This window comes from Gossypium raimondii, chromosome 10 (genome assembly GCF_025698545.1).
Source record: "Gossypium raimondii isolate GPD5lz chromosome 10, ASM2569854v1, whole genome shotgun sequence".
NCBI lineage: Eukaryota > Viridiplantae > Streptophyta > Magnoliopsida > Malvales > Malvaceae > Gossypium > Gossypium raimondii.
Genome location: NC_068574.1, coordinates 49,180,442 through 49,200,011, shown reverse-complemented (window position 1 = coordinate 49,200,011; position 19,570 = coordinate 49,180,442). Strand labels below are relative to the sequence as shown.

Sequence of the window (19,570 nt, the reverse complement as noted above, 5' to 3'; positions counted from 1 at the left end):
ATTGAAGTGTTTACAAATTAACCAGGATCCATGTAGATAGACCTTAAGTCTCTTCCAAGCAATAGGCCGATCTTGTCAGGCCAAATAATCCCCAATAAACAAGATGAATTATCAAGATGTGCCTTGATCGCAGACTCTTTTACACAACCTATTATAAGTTTAAGTAGTATCAAGCACCAATGAACATTATTCCTTGACACTTCTTGTAAATTCCCTTAACAGAATTTATTTCTGAGTACCATGTAAATTAACTCTTAGTTGTTAACAACTATTATATACATTATTCTTTTATTCTTTTTGGATTTGTATCCACGTCTTTTGGCATACATCTAGTACTAGTTTCAAAATTTCATACTCATTTGCTACTCTCTCTTTCTTTTTTTTTTTCTCAATATTCAATACATTTTCGTCCCTATCCCCTACAACCTCCCGTGTGAACTCAAGCCAGAACTCATTTGACTACTTTATTTTATTGGGTGTTTTAAAAAGGAAACAAATTTAAACGATTAGTTAGGTGGGGTTATTTATATTCATTAAAAGTTAAAGTTGGATTCAATGATTAAATTATATAATTTGTTTTTATTCATAAAATTATTCATCAACACAAACCAATAAAAGTCGGGAAATCTTTTCTCTCTTCTTTTCAATTAATTATTTATTATACATTAAAATATGTGTTTAATCATTCTTTTCTAAGCAATAAATAAAAATTAAATAATGTAAATAAATAAAATTATATTAAAATATATTAAATTGTTAATTATAAAATATCTTAAATTGAGTTCTAATTAATTTCTTAAATAATCCAGCAAACAAATTGAATTATTATTTTCAAACTAATCTCATTTCATTAAATTTTAAAGTAAATTTGATAAAGTATTTGGTGTGTGAAAATATACTTGCGTTGATTTAAGTAAATTAACCCTTAATCTTGAATTTAAATCTATTGTTATATTAAACCTTTAATTAAATTAATGTCATGAGTTGATCCAACTTTAATTTGGTGGGAATATTATTAAAATGCTATTATTATGAAAGTATTTAAGCTTTTTACATTTTATATAAAATAAATAAAAACTCAACCATAAAAGAGTTGAACCATGACACAATAAATTTTGAATCATTTAATTTTATTATTTCAACCAAAATTTTATTTGATTTTATTACATATTTTTTCACCCACAACCTCTTTTTATTTGAGACCCTTTGCTATTTGATAGATTTATTGAGCCCCAACTAAATTTAAATTTGAAGTTGAGTTAAATTGAAATCCTAAACGAGGACCCTTTAAACACTATCTTTTATATATATATATATATAACTCTTACTAAACTCAACACCTCACTTAAAAATGGATTAGAGTACTTAGGAGATACTGTACTAAAGAGACTGGATCATATTAGTCTCTATATTATTAAATGAATCGATTTAGTCCATATATTATTAAAATAATTAAATAAGTTCAAATAATATTGAAATTAATATTTTCTATACAAAATGTCTTGAGAAATAAATTTTTAATTGCAGTTTAATTCTAAATAAAATTTTCATTTATAAAACTATTTAATATCTTTTAAGATAATAAATATTAGCTTTATTTTAATTCAAATTATTTATCGCTCTTAACATAAAATAATCATTTTCTAAGGCTTAATTTAGAAACGTTTTTAAAAATAGTTTTTCAGCTTCTGAAAAAGTAATTTTCTACCAATTTTATTCCAAAAAGTAATTTATTTAGAAATAATGTTATTTTAAAAATATTTTTATCCCAAAAACAGTTTTATGAAACATTCTAAATTGGGCCTAATTCATGATAGTATATCAGTATTGTGGTATATTCGTTAGGAATAATTTATTGATTTAAATGATTATTTGTTAACAAATATAATGGAACATGTTGACTGACAATCCTCTTTTACGCTTTTTGTCAACTGTGGAATTCACGCGCTGCTCCTCCGCTTCCTCTTGTTATTTTGATTCTTTCTTTCCCGTGTTTCCATTTCTGCCATCTTCATTGAACACAAGGCATCTCTATTTGTCGATTTATTGTTGAAATTTATGTCGTTTCTTTGTTAATAAAACTATCCCCTTTCGGCTTTGGGTGGTTGTTGAAATCTCTTGAAGAATCCCTCTTTTCCTTTGCTTTCTTGGTTCTTTGGCAATGGTATACCTGAGGAGAGGTTGGGCGATGAAATCTGGTTTTATTTGGAGACTTTTGTTCGCTGATCAATAATGGCTCAAGGCAGAAGATATCTCCCCAATCAGCAATTAGGTCTCTCTTTTTCATTTTCCCGGTTTCTCTATCAAAATATGTCTTACAATGCCATCTTAATCATTCAAGTTCCTTCTTTTTCCCCTAAAGAAAGCTTCTTTTGACTGAAACAAAACCAACTTGCCTGACTTTATGGAATTTGGTTTGTAAGGCTGAACGAATCATCATAATCGATGTTATTTGTGCTTTACATGCTTCTTTTTTAACTTCTCAGCTATTTCTTTATTTCCTTCAATTGGTTGTCTTTAGTTTCTACTAATTCATTCATTCCGATTTATGTGACTGTTTTGCATGTTTTAAATACTTAATAATTTGTTTGTGGCAGACCTTCAACAGATATTGCAGGAAGCACAACATCGTTGGCTTCGTCCTGTTGAAGTTTGTGAAATACTTGGCAACTACACCAAGTTTCGTTTATCAGACAAGCCACCTTCTAGGCCTTCAGGTAAGGTCTTCACTAGCTTTGTTTAACCCCACATGCAAGTAATGTTCTGCTACATTTGTTTCTATGCTTTGTGTAATTTTAGTTTAGTCTTTTCATCAACTTGCAAAGTTATGTCTTGTTAAAGTACTGCCATTTTTTCATGAACTTTGTGATGCCATATGCAAGTAGTGACCAAAAAGTGAAAACTCATTTTCAGCTGGATCTTTGTACCTGTTTGACCGGAAAACAATTCGGTACTTTCGTAAAGATGGTCATGATTGGAGGAAAAAGAAGGATGGAAAAACTGTCAGAGAAGCTCATGAAAAGTTGAAGGTAACTTTTTTTTCTTTTCCATGATTGGTCCTAAGCGGTGCAACTAGAATGTGAAAGGCTATATGGTTCACTTTTGCTGGACCATCTAAGATGTTACCCTTTGGTTGCATGCGCTATGACAGAAACTAAATGAATGTGAAGAACAGAAAGAAAAAATTGGATATTCTAATTCCTATCCATAACTCTAACCTTTTAACTTATGAATAAAAATTCCCCTGAAGTCACCTTTGTTAAGTGTTTGCTGTTGATAATTAGATGATCTTTTACAAGCTCCAACTCTTTAACCTTATATTATGGTATTAAGAGGTAAGCAGTTTCTATGAAAAACCTAATTCCTTAAAAGTTTATCAAATCGAGCCTTCACATCCCTGAGCCTATATACATTAATTTCTAAGGGCATCTATTATATCAAACTTGATTTCCGTATTTTTCCATAAAACTTGTTCGTGTAACTTTTTAAGTGACTTGCTTTCTAATGGACTTTTGTAGATTGGAAGTGTGGATGTTCTTCACTGTTACTATGCACATGGTCAGTTTAATGAGAATTTTCAGCGACGTTGCTACTGGATGCTTGATGGGTAACCAGTTTTCTGACTATATACACCAAAATAGTTTTTCTGGAATTATTATTGGATTCTCTTGTTATGTTCCATTCATGTTCTCTTTTTTTGTAGCTCTTGTAGAGGGTAGCATTATTTCGATTTATTCCTTTAGAATATATATTTCAGTAACCCTTCTTTTGCAGTAATTACTTCCTCTGGTATTCAATGTTTTAAATATTCATTGTTATCATTCTCTTTTCAGGCAGTTCGAGCATATTGTTTTTGTTCATTACAGAGAAGTAAAAGAGGTATCCACATACTCTCTCTCTGTCTTCTTAGGAATTAAGTTAAGATAAAGACTTTGCAAAGAATTTTTGTCCTTGTCCATGAGAAATGCTCTTTAGGTTGCAAATATCTCGGAGTGTCTGTGTTTTACCTCGTGAATTTGAACTGTTATTGGTTTGATTCTTTTTTTTTTTTGCTCGTGACAATTTATTATTATATAATATGATGGATTCCTTCTCTGCAGGGGTACAGGTCTGGAATCTCCTGTTTACTAGCGGATCCAGGATCACTGAGTGAAAGCCTGCAAACTGGTTCAACTCCTTCCCCAGCACATGAAAATTCACCTGCTGCTACTATTCAGGTATCTCCCGCATCAACCAGCAAAATTGGTTGGAACAGGAAAACATTATCTTCCGAATTTGAGGATGTTGACTCTGGGGATGATCCAAGTTCCGATGCTCCTGACCAACCCATATATGGTTCCAAGTCTTGTACTGCTTCAGTGGAGCCTGAAGTTGCTGGTAAGGTCAATTCCACATTGAAACCCATGATATGTCGTTATCAACTTTAAAATAATAATCAAGCACCCTAAAACACGGGTCTTTAGTACTTTATTTTAGCAATCTTTAAAATCATGTAAAATCTTTGCTGATCACCCACCATTTTTCAGGTTTTCCAGAATCAGGGAGGAATCCTCCTGGTTCATGGCTTGGAGAATCTAATTTTAATCACAACACTGTGTATGGGTCATCTTTCTGGCCTGGCAGCCATCACTTGGCCACCAATAACATTAGTATGCTAGATCATAAGCTCTATGTTGAACAGCCTACGACATCTGACTTTATAATTAAGGAAGCACAGGTGAGACTGCATGATGTCTCAGATGCTGTAACATGTGGAGATAAGTTAATCAATGATGGAGATGTCCAAGCAGTTGGAGAATATCCGGAGAAACTAATCCAGGTCTGTTATGCTTAGTATATAGGACATCTGCATTATAGCATTGGGTCTTAGAACTTAGACCTATGTATGACAAATGCTTTAGAGAAGTATGCAATTTGTGCTTGGAGTTGTATAGCATGTAAATGCAAATCATGCCTTTTGTAACTTTTTGTAGCTTCAGTTTTGAAGTAAACACAAATGACTAGTATAATACTGTTCTTCTGTGTCTATTAACATAAGCCATCATCTTATCAGCTATGATATTGAGATGATGTCTAGAATCAATCCAATTTCCGTTGTATGTTTTTCCAGGTATGTTGAAAATTTATCAATTGATAGTTGACCTCCTGCAGGAGCTACAGGGGCATGATTTCAATTTCATAGGTTTGCAGTCTCAGAATTATTCTGGTCCTCAAAAGGTAGTCTCCACTTCCATGCAAAATGAGAAGGAACCCAAAGGCATTGATAAAAATAATGATGAACCAGGAGAGCTGAAAAAACTTGATAGCTTTGGAAGATGGATGGATAAAGAAATTGGTGGAGATTGTGATGATTCCTTGATGGCTTCTGACTCTGCCAATTATTGGAGTACACTTAACACTGAGACTGATGACAAGGAAGTATCCAGTTTATCACGCCATATGCAGTTGGATATTGATTCCTTGGGTCCTTCTCTTTCTCAGGAACAGTTATTTAGCATTGTTGATTTCTCACCTGACTGGGCATATTCAGGTGTTGGAACAAAGGTACAGAAATATGATATGCATGTTTTGTGAAAGCATCATTTGTTTTCAGGAAATCATATTTATCCGTGAATGCTTCTTATGTTTTAGGTTTTACTTGTCGGAAATTTCTTGAAAAACAAGGAGCTTCCTAGTGCTGCCAAATGGGGCTGTATGTTTGGTGAAATTGAAGTTTCTGCTGAGGTTTTGACTAAAAATGTTATCCGTTGTCAAGTTCCTTCTCATGTGCCTGGACGTGTTCCATTTTATATCACCTGCAGCAACAGATTGGCGTGCAGTGAGGTAAGAGAGTTTGAATATCGTGAAAAGCCACCTGGATTTTCATTTTTTACAGCTGTTAAATGTACAGCACAAGAGGAAATGCACTTGCAAGTTTGTTTGGCAAAATTGTTACATACTGGCCCAGGGAGAAAGTGGTTGGATTGTTCTGTTGAGGAGTGTGATAAATGTAAGCTGAAAAGTAGCATATGTTCGATGGGAGAAGCAAGTGCAAATGATTGTATACAATCTAAAGAGGGTTTGATTCTGAATTTGCTAAAACAAAAACTTTCTCAGTGGCTGATACAGAAAGTCCATGAAGATGGCAAAGGTCCACTGATTCTGGATGACAAAGGTCATGGAGTTATACATTTGGCTGCTTCTCTTGGTTATGAGTGGGCAATGAACCCTATAGTTGCTGCAGGCATAAGTCCTAATTTTAGAGATGCAAAAGGTAGAACGGCGCTTCACTGGGCATCATATTTTGGAAGGTCAAGACTTGTGCAATATCTTTCATATATCTAATTCATGTTATATGTCCCTGTATATTCAATTACATATATAATCAGGATAAAGCAAATAATGGTTTTGGTGGCTTTGTATTGATTGTCATTTCTTTTAAAACCCTTTCTCCAGAGAAGAGACTGTCATTGCACTTATTAAGCTAGGTGCTTCTCCTGGTGCTGTTGATGATCCTACACCAAATTTCCCTGGTGGAAGAACGGCTGCTGACTTAGCATCAAGTAGAGGGCACAAAGGAATAGCAGGATACCTGGCTGAAGCTAATTTGACCACCCATCTTTCTTCATTGACCGTTAACCAAAATGTGGTAGGCAATGATGCTGCAACTAAACCAGCACAAGAGGCCATTGAGACTCCTTCTGAAGTTGCTCCGTCTAATAGGACATTAGATGACAATTGCTCATTGAAAGGGTCCCTTGCTGCTGTTAGAAAATCAGCTCATGCAGCTGCTCTGATCCAAGCTGCTTTTCGCACTCGCTCAGCCCATTTCAGACAATTAACTAAAGGCAATGATGATATGTCCGAAATATCACTTGAATTAGGTATTCTTGGGTCTTTGAACAGGCTTCAGAAGACATGTCATTTTGGAGACTATTTGCACACTGCAGCTTCAAAGATCCAACAGAAGTATCGTGGCTGGAAAGGAAGGAAGGAATTTTTGAAGATACGAAATCGGATTGTGAAAATCCAGGTACTTCACATCAACCTTTTCTTTTTCATATTAGGTAGGGTTATGGAAAGTTTCAAGAAATATTCTTTTACTCAGTGAGGTTGTTAATGATGTCTCTTGAATAAGTTTTCCAAGCTGCTTTTTGTGTTTTCCTTTCTTTTGGTAAGTTCATTCTGGTTATCCTTAATTTCAGGCCCATGTGAGGGGACATCAAGTTCGCAGACAATACACAAAGCTTGTTTGGTCTGTCGGTTTAGTTGAAAAGATAATCCTACGATGGAGGCGTAAAGGTGCTGGTCTACGAGGATTTCGGGTGCAAACTGCAACCAATAAGACAGTAGCAGGGATTGAGATAGATGACGAATACGAATTTTTACAAGTTGGTCAACAACAAAAAGTTGATGGGATTGAGAAAGCTCTAGCAAGAGTGAAGTCCATGGCTCGTGATCAAGAAGCGCGTGAGCAATACATGAGGCTAACTACAAAATTTGGGGAATCAAAGGTAAATTTTCAGCTTTTGTTGTAACAAAATAAGGGTGGTTTGAAGTTTGACTGTATTTGTTGTAATGGTGAACACTGAACAGGATAGTGACTGAGGAAGCAGTGATAGCAGCAATGCGATTGTCAAGTCGAAGAGATAGCATAGAATTAGCATTAGCATAGCATAGCATAGCTACTCTTGGTCTTCATCTTATATAGATGGGAATTGTATATCTTACTTTTAACTAAAGCAAAGTGTATCAGGATTTTTCTTTTATTAAAAAGAAATTATTTCTACTCGAATACCGGATTAGCAGATGTAAAGAATATAGTGACATTTCTGTTGCAATGACTTAAGTTGGATATGAAAAATACAAGCAAGAAAAGGAGCAAGCACAATTAATGAACCGTTGGTCTATACTGTCAGCATTGTTCTATACGGCCACAAGTGGCTAAAAAAAAAAGAACAGTCGAGCATTTTCTGGTATCGGGCGCCAAATGGGTAGTTCTATTTCAATGGATTAGTAAAAGAACTGAAAAATGCAGGGAGTAGTGCTACGAAGTGCAAAGATGAGGTGACGTTTTGGTGCAGGCTGCATATCTTATGTAAGCTATATATATGATAAGCCATGTTAAAAATTGGGGTGGGTTTGTGTTGAAGGATGATTCACTATTTTTAAAGCAGAGAGCTTGATTGTTATTGTTACATTTTCGCTTATTAATTCCATTATCAAATTAAATTATTAATAATTTAATCAATAAGCGTTTGTAGTCCAACGGTTAGGATAATTGCCTTCCAAGCAATAGACCCGGGTTCGACTCCCGGCAAACGCAGTGAAAAATAGATTTTATCCAAGTACAACTTTTTTATTATTATTTAACCGAAATTGCAAGCGGTGCTTACATAGTAAAACTTGAAAGACAATTGTTGCAGTACAAAAGTTCTTAGCCATCATATATGTAATTCAGACGTTAGTAAAGCGCAGGTAATCCTTCCCTGATGGGAGGTTTTTGGTCTCAAAACCTTGAGGGAACATTTTTTTGGCTTCCTCGTTGGGCACCGATGGCGAAATCACTACCGGCTCCCCTTGTTTCCAGTTCGCCGGTGTCGCCACTTTGTACTGCGATGTCTTCTGCAGTGAGTCCACTGCCCGCATCACTTCATCCATGTTTCGCCCTGTGGTTGCTGGATACAGAAAGCTCAGCTTTATCTACATCAACACCACCATTATTTATTTGGTTAATTTCATTATAAGTCCTGAAACTATAATTAAAATTCTAATTTAGTCCTCAAATGAAGATGTATAATCCACATATTTTAAAAATATGTGGCACCAAATTTGTAACATTTAAAGTTTAAACTGACAGTTAATTGGACGAAACCCTTTGATTAATAAAATATTGATACTTTCAGAAAAATTAGACTGTTTTGAAATTAAGACCAATTCAAGATGAAAACCAGACCAAGTTTGGGACCTTCGATGTAATTGACCATATTTAGTTTGAAGATGACTTCACCTTGTTATCAGAGCCCACGATATGCAGAGCTCTAGATGGGAGCTCGTTCCCTGAAGAGTCTTTTTCATTTGGGTCCACCATGTTAAGTTGCTTAATGATCTCTCTCTTGGGATCTGCCACGATTGGGTATGCCACCTTGCACCCAGGCTGCCATGCCAGAAGCAAACAAACAAACAAACAGCTTCCATTTTTACAACCTTCTTACACTTCCTAGCTTCAAATTTAAAATAAATAAATAAATAAAGAAAGAAAAGGTTACCGTGTAGGCTTCAACATCTTTGATCCACTCCTTGTGTGACTGCACATCATCGCAAGAGAAACCTAGAAGCTTAACCCCTCGTTTTTCAAACTCCGGCAGGTAAGCCGCCATCTTCCCCAGTTCCGTCGTACACACAGGCGTGAAATCAGCTGCATGCAAAAAAAAAAAAACCCATAAATTAATGAAATGAAATTTCAAGACAAATATAAAAATAAAAAAGAAGAAGCATATATAGGTGCAGTTACAAGGATGAGAGAAAATGATGGTCCACCCATTGTTGAAGTAGTCATGAAGCTTGAATGTCCCGTGGGTGGTTTCAACTTCAAGGTTGGGCACTGTGTCTCCAATGGTGAGGCCTGGCATTTTCCTTTTTTAGACAAAATGAAGACTGCTGCAACTGTTGGTGTGGAAAATGGGAGGAGGAGAAATGAGTATTTATAGAAAGTCAAGGGCTGCTGCATGAAGATTACGTGGCGACAGTGTATACACCCTATTGAAATTCACTTCATTGTCCTTCTCCCACGTCTGCTTTTCTTTTTCTGTCTGTTAAAGTTTTTTGTTTTCATTATGATTTGTTGACATATATTTTATTTATATATATTTGTACTATTTCTCTTTTGGGTTACAGTATCACTATAGTATCTAATCTCATCCCACCGTTGTTTTTACACTAATCGCAGGTAAACGCACCGCGTATCTAAAGTCACTCTAAATACAGATTTTATTATTTCACTTCAATGGCTCCGTACATTCATCTTGTAAAATTTGTCCCACCAGAGGCCAGGACAAAGTTTGAAAGGAATCATGGACCCAATTTTTTTATTTTATTTTTTAAATTTTCTTACTGTTAATTTAAATAAAATATATTTTCATTGATTTAATGTAATTAATTTTATATTGATATAAATCTTAAAATTATACATTAATTTTAATTTAACGTGTAATTATATACATAAAATTTAATATGATACAATTATATACGTAAAAATCTAATCGTAGTTCAAATATATATATTTAAAACTTTAATATTGATTTAATCATACACATTTAAAGAAATAAATACATCAATTTATTTTTATATTAAAATAAATATAATTACTTATGTATGCAATATATAAACATAAAATGATGTTATATCAATAATTGTATTAATAATTTATATGAATGGATCAAATAACAATTTTATATATAAAATTGTACATTAAACCATAATTCATATATAATTTTAAGAATTATTCCTTTTATATTTGGTTTTATCAAATCAACCCTTTAATAAATCGAAATATTAATTTTTTATACCAATTGAAAATTTGAATTTATATAGATCTAATTCTATCCAATTTTAAATGTATCGCCTAAAAGATGCATTAATAAAGTTCAAAAGAAAAACTAGAAATATTTTTGGGTCAGTCAATTTTTTTCACATTGGGATTTGAGGGTTTTTTTTAAGTTAAGTATTAAATTTGGTAATTATTCTCATATTAGGATATAGGCTTGACAACTTTTTCTATATCGAGGCCTGAATTTTTTTGGTCAAAGCTAAGTTTTAAAATTGGCAATTGTTTTCACATTTGGGTTTGAACTTAGTAATTGTTCCTACATTAAGACTTGAGCTTTAGGATTTTTAAAGACCAACTTAGATAATAATAAAAAAAGTTGAAGGCTCAACATGGGAACATTTGTCAAGTTCAGGACTTAACTTGGATAAAAAAAGTTTTAGATCTCAATGTGGGAACAATTGACAAGTTCAAGACTTAACTTTGATAAAAAAAACTCAAGCCTCAATGTGAGAAAACTTGTTAAATTTAAGTCCCAAAATTGTGATTTAACCCTATATTATTGTCATTTAAACTTTAAAGATAAAAAAAGTAACACATAATAAAAATTATATATGGAAAAATTATATAATTGATGAGTATATTTTATATTTGTGAATAATGAAATTTTATTTATGAAATTGATTGATAAATATCTAAAATTTATTTAATTTCATTTATCATATAATTGTAAATATTTTATATATATATTAAATATTTAAAAAGTATCTTTAAATTTTAAACACTTTATCAAAACAAACCAATACTACTATGTTTTAGTTTTAGTAAAAAAAATTACGTATCTTAGTATGCTATTGATTTCCATAGTCTGGTTTCTTTCTTTTTTCTTTTTTCTACTATCTTAAAGTATAGATATACGGCTAAATTTGTCAAATATGCAGTTTTTCTTTTTCAAAATATTCCTTTTTTTTTTTTGAAAAATTAAGGAAATAGGTTGATTTTGAGTGAGTGTGCGAAAACGCATCCAGCTAGACGCGTTTTCCTCTCAGTTGGCAGGAAAGCACGCCCAACTGGGCACGTTTTCTTCTAACGATAAATTCTCAACGGTCAAATTTCAAATTCGGCCAACGGTAAAATTATAAATGGCCCAACGGTAACTTTTTTCCTATATAAACCCAAGCCATTTTCCATTATTTTCACTCAAATCCAATTCTCTCCATTCTTTCCGTTCTCTCAATTCTCTCATGATTAGTCCAAATTTTCTAATAAATTTCTATAAAAATATTCTAGTTTTACTTTATTATTTCCTAAATGGTTCATTTTAATTAATTTCTCACGAATGACAAGTTCTCTTATTCGTTTCGACGACAAGTAAGGGTATTTAAACGATTAACCAAACCGAATTAGTATTAACCGAATTAACAGAACTTTTTAATCCTTTAACCGTTAATCAAACTAAAATATTTCGGTTAATTCGGCCAGTTAATCGAAATTTTTATGTTTCTGGTTTTTTTAGTTGAAACAAGTATAAAACATATCAAAAAAAATAAATTGGTAATGTTCATTTGACTGAATTATCCGAATTAAAATTGCATATAATTTGTATTATTAATTATTAAGTTCGGTTAATTCGATTAATTACCCGATTTCGAACTGAATTAACTGATAATTGAACTTCCAAAAATCAATAACCGAACTCCGACCAAATTAGATCAGTGCGGTCAATTAATTTAGTTTAAACCGAAATTTGAACACCTTTAACAACAATCATATTTTCACCACACAATTGGCAATGATAAGGAAAAATTTTTATTTTTATTAATTTTAATTAAGTTAATTTTAAAGTTTTTAAATTTTTTTAATTTATAATTTATTTTTATTGATATAAATAGGCTGATGATCGGGTTTTGGAGGGGTTCATACACAATCTATCAAAGAGCACACCCAATGCAATTTGTCTTCATTTGCAACATGCGAGATTCTTATATGCATATCATATGCTCGGGGGTTGTAAATTGGATTCCACACTTATCAGCGCATTGGTGAAAAGATGGAGACCTGAGACACACATATTCCATCTTCCATATGATGATTGTACGATCACACTGGAAGATATGACTTTACAACTGGGCTTATCGATGGATGGACGAGTCGTTATGGGGTGAGTTATCGTTGTTGGTAAGGAGGACCTTTACGAAACACTATTAGGGAATGTGTCGAACAAGTTTCAAAGTGGCCGAATAGAGATCAAATGGTTGGAAGATAATTTTGATGAACTTAATGAGTACACGATTGCCCTTGAAAAAGAACAATACGCCCAAGCATTCATCCTGAGGTTAATCTGAGGCCTTCTAATGCCTGATAAATCTCAAATTTTGGTACACATTATAAGGTGACTACTATATCTGGTCGACTTTAAAAATTGTGGTCAACTCAGTTGGGGATCAGTCGTGTTGGCCACATAGTACCGGGAGTTGTGCCAGGCAACAGAACTAGATAAGATATCAATCGGTGGTTGCCTACTCCTGTTGCAGTCATTGGCATGGTGGCGGATACCATTTTTACATCCCTGAGTCGACGCGCCTTATACATTCACACTAGTGACAAGGTAAAATTCATTTGATAATAATATAGTTATCATAGTAAATGTTGTTTATTTTTTTTATATGTTTGAATTAACATAATGTTTGAGTAGGTGGAACTTTAGGCCGAGTTATGTAAGATTACCAGAACAACTCGAAGATATCCGGCTACTATTAGATCAATGCTCGAAAGTCGAGGTTAGTTATTGAATTTTCCAAACATATAATAATTACATAATGATTTGAAATTTAAAATTTAAAATTTTGTGGATAGCAAAATATATAATTGTGTACTATAATTTGAATGGATGTCATATGCCAATCTGACAATCGTTGAATGCATCCCCCCCGAAAATTTGGTCAATTGGAGTATGTAAGACGCAAAGGTGTCATTGGTAGTTTACACAACGATGGAGATGCACGAATCTGATCGAGTGATGCGATAGTTTGGATGGAGGCAAAATATTTCGCCGCCACCGCAAGACATTGAAGCATTGCACAAGCTTGATTTGTAGAGGAAAACTGATAAAGATTGGCGGAATTCCACAAGGAATATATCGACATTTGGGAGGAACGATTTCATACCCATTGCAAATATTTTTTCGCACCGAAAATGGAGACTTCTACAGAGTACATGCCATGGTTTAGACTTCACAAGAAGCCATATCTACTATCGGTGGAGGCGAGGAGTAGGAAAATTCATCCAAAGAGGTCACGATGACCACCATAGAATCCTAGGTTCAGACCACGTGGCGTGACAGGTTCGTCATCGACTTCAACCCAACAAGGGGCACCGATGTTTGCACCACATCCCGGTGAAATTCCCTTCATATTTTCCTAATCTTTTCACTAGCCCATGTATTTTACACAAGCACTAAATTATGCACTACCGCAACACCCTGCATCTACACCTCTTCTAGGTGTGTTTTTCGTGGCACCTCCATCCCCAACACATTACGCCCCGATGACGATGTCGATACCAACACCGATGTCGATGTATCCGCTAATAAATATAATTTTGGGATATTATCCGCAACTGGCTTATGCGACATCGTACACTTATCCGTCGGTAGTGTCGCAAACACCCTCTGCGTCATTTTTTTACCAAGTGCCTCATATTCACAACCACCTTCTCATAAAATAGAGGAGACAGGATGGGAGGCTAGGATGACACCGCGCTTAACCATGGAGGAAGGAGAAGAAGATGAAGATGGGGTTACGAGTTCAAGCTTTTTAGATACTCGAAGATGATGCCTTAAAAATACCATACATAAGTTTGAGGGCATAATCAGAGGGAAAAGCTGAGGGGCTTCTTGATATAATCAGCTTATTATTTTTCCCCATCTCCACTAAAGGCGGTGTCATTAACCTTCGTCTTATCCGAAACTCGAGATTGAGTTCAAGGCAATAGGACTCTCAGAAGGGAAGCAGTTGTGATGGTGGAGTAAAGGTGAAGCTCTTTTCAGTGTGACAACATTTGTCATTATTAAAAAACTCATTAATAACTACAGCCACTATCGTGCCAACTCGAGTTTTACCTCTACTTCGTCGAAACATCCACTCTCCCCTCTAGAGTCCTCTTGCATCCAACTCGGTCTCAGGCTTCAGATAGGAAGGAAGGTTAAAGATACTCTCTTTTGTGGAGATGTGAGAAAAAAATTACGTTGATTACACCAGAAAGCCCTTCGTTTTTTCCTATGATTATGACCTCAATCTTATATATGGTATTTATAAGCCACCATGTTTGGGTATCCAAAAAGCTTGAACTCATGACCACATAACGACTGGCAATTGGCCCCAAGTTATACTCCAACCCGTGACCGTCTAACAACCGCCAACTGAGACCTTTACATACACTTCAACTTGTGACCATATAAAGCATCACAACCCTAAAACCTGACTTCCATAAGATGAGCTTCTAAGGTAATGGTCCCATCTTGACATGGCATATGAAATATGTGTGTCTTTGAGTGTTATTGCATCTGTAGCAACTCAAACCTACCATTAAGCTTTCAAAATGTCTACCTCAAATCCCAAAATTGTAAAAAACCATGAACCATAAAAAGCCCTAAACTCGTAAGAACCCCTAAAACTTATAAAACAAAAATATTCAAAACCTTAAAACCCCCAAACCTTTAATCCCAACCCCCAAACCTTAAAAATGTCTAAACCTTAAAATCATAACCTTTCAAATACCTAAACCTAACAAACCTTAAAGGAAAAAATTGACCAAGGAAAGAGAAACTGGACACGTTTTCCTGCCAACTAAGAGGAAATTTTGTCTAACTAGGCGCGCTTTCTTGCCAACTGCTCAGAAAATACGTTTAACTGGACACGTTTTCACACACTCTCTCCAAAATCAATTTATTTCTCTAATTTAAAAAATTGGCCTATTTTAAATTTTTTTTTGGCATTTTTAGCTAATTTAGCCTAGATATATTGATGTTTATCCATCAATATTTTTTCTCATTAGTGAATTATTTAGTTTCAAATTATAAATTTGGTAATACTTTTGGTCTTTTTTTTATAGGAATTTTTTGTTTGGAGCTCATTTGTTCATATTATTATTTTTATCAATAAAGTACCTCTAATTATATTAATTATTAAGTTTTGATATAAATTCTATTACTATCCATAAATTTTAAGTCTTTAAATTAGAGGAGATAATATGTGTTTTAACATATTTAAATTCACATCCTTCTTATTATCTCATTGTTGGTGTTAATTGAACTAAGTTATTATTAAATAATTTATATATAATTTAATTATTTTTGTTAGATTTAATCAATTGACATGAAGGTATTGGTTTTATTAAAACTTTTATGTATAATGTTCTTTATTTCAACTAATTTTATACTTTTAAAAATATTTTTTAATTTTTAAAAATATTTTTTAATTTTTAAATTTTAAAAATAAATGAATTGCTAACTTGACATTCATGTGGCAATCCACATGTATGCCATGTCAAAAAGTTAACAAACATTAACTTTTTCATAAAAAGAGAAAAATTAAATGAAAAGCTAAAATGACATTTTTTTTAAAGTTAGAGAGCTAAAAAGTTATTTTGCCAACAAAAGTGCTATTAAGAGTTAAAAGGTTGATTTTAGATATGCTATTAAGTGTTACAAGTTGATTTCTAGGTTAAATTATATTCAATTTTATTAATATTTTGATAGATAAAATTAATTTCAAATAATTAATATAAATTATTGTAAAATTTTATTTGAATATATAAATCATATTTTACCTATTAAAATCGCATATAAATATAACCCTTACAAATTTAAAAAAATGCATAGTTGATGGAATCATTAATTTAAATTCAAAGTATCCATTTTCAAAATATATATTTAAAAAATTAGGTAATGATATGACACAATATTAAAGTGTCATGTTATTACATGAATTAAAATTGAAGGATTAAATATTACATTATCTTATAAATAAATCATTATTTTTGTCTTCCTGTAACACTGATCAAAAGTAGTGTAACGTGACCATTGGAATTGGACTGACCTCTCGATCAAGGGCATAATTAAGGGGGTGGCAAGGGTAAAATTTTTAAAATTTTAAATCAATAAAGGTAAAATTATACTTTGGCCTCTCTAAAAATAATAAAAGTTTGATTTAATCCTTTAAAACTACTATTAAAATGATGAAATTATATTTTACTATTATAAAATTACAATTTTAAGTTGTACCTAAAAGATTTTGTAGCTATACCCAACTATCGATAAAATCTCTCCTCTCTTACTTATTTTCAAATATTCTTAATCTTATATCTTTTGAATGTCTAATCTATGGGTGGATGGCACAAAGATTTCATAACATTTCCTCATCTTAAAATAATTTTTAATGTCAATATGTTCTCCAATTTGTTTAGAGGATATTCTCAATTTGAAAGATAATACCTGTGAATCTTTTTAGAAATTTAAAAAGAAAAATCATATGATGCATGTGATTTTCTTTTAAAACATTGTGTATAAAAAGTATCATTGAACTTTTACATGGATGAGAATAACCAACCACAAATATTATTTTTATAAAGTAATAATCTATAACATATATAAAATCACTTAGTTATGCAAAACTCGATAAAATTATTTTTATTGTTCATTAATTAAATTAACAATAAAAGAAATAATTTTCATATCAATAAAAGTGATAAATTTTAAGTCCACTAGATTAAGGAGGATGATTATTTGGATTAACTAATGACACGGTTTTTATATCATTATACAATGATGGTAAGTTTGTTGCTTTAATCTTTCTACTATGCTCACGTTTGAGATTCAGTCTTTATATTTTAATTTGACATAATTTGATCGTATACTTTTACAATGACATTAGTTAGTCCACATAATTAACATCTTTAATTGTTGTGATTAAAATAATAACGTGAATTTCTCTTATAAACACCTTTCTAATTAACACAAATAAATATATTTCTTGCATGAAGTTGGGATCGAATTAAGAGTATCAACTATTTCGACTTACGAATGATATTATGTAAATGAACTAAACCATATCAAATTAAAGTATAAATACTAAATCTTACATATGAACATAGAGTAGAGGACTATAATCATAATTTGATCTAAAGGAATTCATGTTTAACAAAATCATTTGTCATTCGATTTAATAAAAATTTGACATTTAAAAAAGATTATTTTTTAATTTAGGGAAACTAAACCCCAAAATCATTAAACTATTAACAAATTTACGTTACGTTACTCAACTTCAAAAAGTAATAAAATAATAACTAAAATATTTAAAATTAAATGATGAAAACGTAGTTATTAACAATTTAATAATAAGTGATTATGTTTGATGTAAGCAAAAGGAAATCCAAACTAATGATTTACAAAACCAAACAATTAAGTTTTATAATAAACATTTGTGTAAGAGCTTAAAAGAAAATGGTGTAAGTTAAGCTGTTCATAATATCTCCCACTCAGTTATTTTATCTTTATCCATCGAATCGAGAATTTCAGTCTGTGGGCAGATGGTACACAGATTTCATAACATTTTCTCATCTTATAATAATTTTAATGCCACCATGATTTCTCCAATTTTTATAGATTACTTTTAAAGACAATATTGTAAATCTCTGTTTTTTTTTTTTAAAAAAAACTCATACGCGATAGTTGACTTATTTTAAAAACAATCATTAGCAAATTCAAACATATTCGAACTTTTACATGGATTAGAATAATCAACCAAAATGTGTTATTTTATTTTAAAATTGACAGGCTTAAGTAAGGTGTTTTCTTTTAAAATTTTTATATCAATTTTATTATTTATATTTGGGGTTCGTGGTTATCTCTCTCAATAATATTGTGTTCAAGACTCAAACCTGTATTCTTTATTTGAAAATATAATGTATTTTACCATTATACCCAACACTTTCTATCACAAATATTGTTTACAAGATTTAATTCATGATTTAACGTTTAAAAATATACTCATTTTCTCACTTTGGTATCAAAATACTCATTTCCTCTATTATAGGTTTTGGTCCACCTACAACTATTGGGTGTAGTAGTAAGAAACATTGCACTCCCAAGAGTAGAACACGAATCTTAGAGACGACATTGTTGAGAAGAGTAGTCATAAACCCCGAACATAAATCTTAAAACAAACTATGGAGGATAAAAATAAATAAATAAATATTGGTCCAATTTTATAATGCCATTTTTTAAGAAAAAATGTTAGGCAATAAAAATACGGCACATGATAGTCTTGTATCAAACATTTTAGGACGCCTGCGGCACAAGATCGCCAGTTTGTCTCCTTTGTCCAAGCTCATTTTAGGGGTGGAAGAATTTATATATATATTTATATTTTAAAACAGTTTTGTATATTTTAAATTTCAAAGTAATAATATAAAAAATTGTTTTGAGGTTGTTTTGTTGGAAATCAGTTTATGAAAACATAAAAACACCCAAGAAACTAATACTAAATGATAAGGACGTGTGTGGAACAGGATTGCAAGTTTATCCAAGTTGCAGATTTGACTTAGGGATCTAGACGATCAGAAAGAAATTTAAAGTTCGACTCAACCTGAAACACAAACAATCCAAGGATAGCAACAAAATCAAGTAATAAAAGAATAAGGAGGCCGAATTAAGAATTAGGGTTCTTAAAAGAAAGTAAACCAATCAAGGAAACATTTGTTCTTAATGAATTTTAAACGAAATAAGGCTGCCAATTAAGTGAAAACAAACAATTTGAACAAATTTGAAGAATAAAGACTAAAATCGAATGAAATTAAAAGAACATATCAAAAATAAGGTTTGGCAAGCCAAGAACAATCAAGAACCCAATATTTGAAGTGATTTGGGTCCTCCTTGATAAAGAAGAAGTTGTCGAATTGAGATCTAAACAAAAGAACCAAAACAAATTAGAAATTGAATGAAAATAAATGAAAAAAGAAACAAACAACAAACAAAGGTAGGGTCGA

At 32.1% G+C, this 19,570-nt stretch overlaps 2 protein-coding genes and 1 non-coding gene across 4 annotated transcripts; 2 read left to right on the top strand and 1 right to left on the bottom strand.

Moving 5' to 3' along the window:
* Positions 1-1,908: 1,908 nt before the first annotated feature.
* LOC105777170 (calmodulin-binding transcription activator 2) lies at positions 1,909-7,774 on the top strand. Of its 2 annotated transcripts, XM_012600278.2 has the most exons (12): positions 1,910-2,272; positions 2,598-2,717; positions 2,914-3,029; positions 3,519-3,607; positions 3,834-3,879; positions 4,101-4,377; positions 4,527-4,819; positions 5,152-5,544; positions 5,632-6,290; positions 6,436-7,012; positions 7,185-7,493; positions 7,576-7,774. In XM_012600278.2, exons 1-12 carry the CDS (start codon positions 2,233-2,235, stop codon positions 7,585-7,587), a joined length of 2,931 nt encoding a protein of 976 aa, XP_012455732.2. In that variant the 5' UTR covers positions 1,910-2,232; the 3' UTR covers positions 7,588-7,774. The 2 variants fall into 2 exon arrangements, with proteins under 2 accessions (XP_012455731.2, XP_012455732.2); XM_012600277.2 differs by lacking the exon at positions 7,576-7,774 and having other exon boundaries at positions 1,909-2,272; positions 7,185-7,569.
* A 459-nt stretch (positions 7,775-8,233) lies between these two features.
* On the top strand, positions 8,234-8,305 carry TRNAG-UCC (transfer RNA glycine (anticodon UCC)). The gene has a single exon. It is a non-coding gene; the product is annotated as a tRNA-Gly (tRNA).
* Positions 8,306-8,317: 12 nt separating this feature from the next.
* LOC105778178 (1-Cys peroxiredoxin) lies at positions 8,318-9,670 on the bottom strand. Its single transcript, XM_012601824.2, has 4 exons — positions 9,494-9,670; positions 9,249-9,397; positions 8,990-9,136; positions 8,318-8,682 (listed from the first exon to the last, which is right to left on the bottom strand). Exons 1-4 carry the CDS (start codon positions 9,609-9,611, stop codon positions 8,437-8,439), a joined length of 660 nt encoding a protein of 219 aa, XP_012457278.1. The 5' UTR covers positions 9,612-9,670; the 3' UTR covers positions 8,318-8,436.
* Between the last annotated feature and the right edge of the window lie 9,900 nt (positions 9,671-19,570).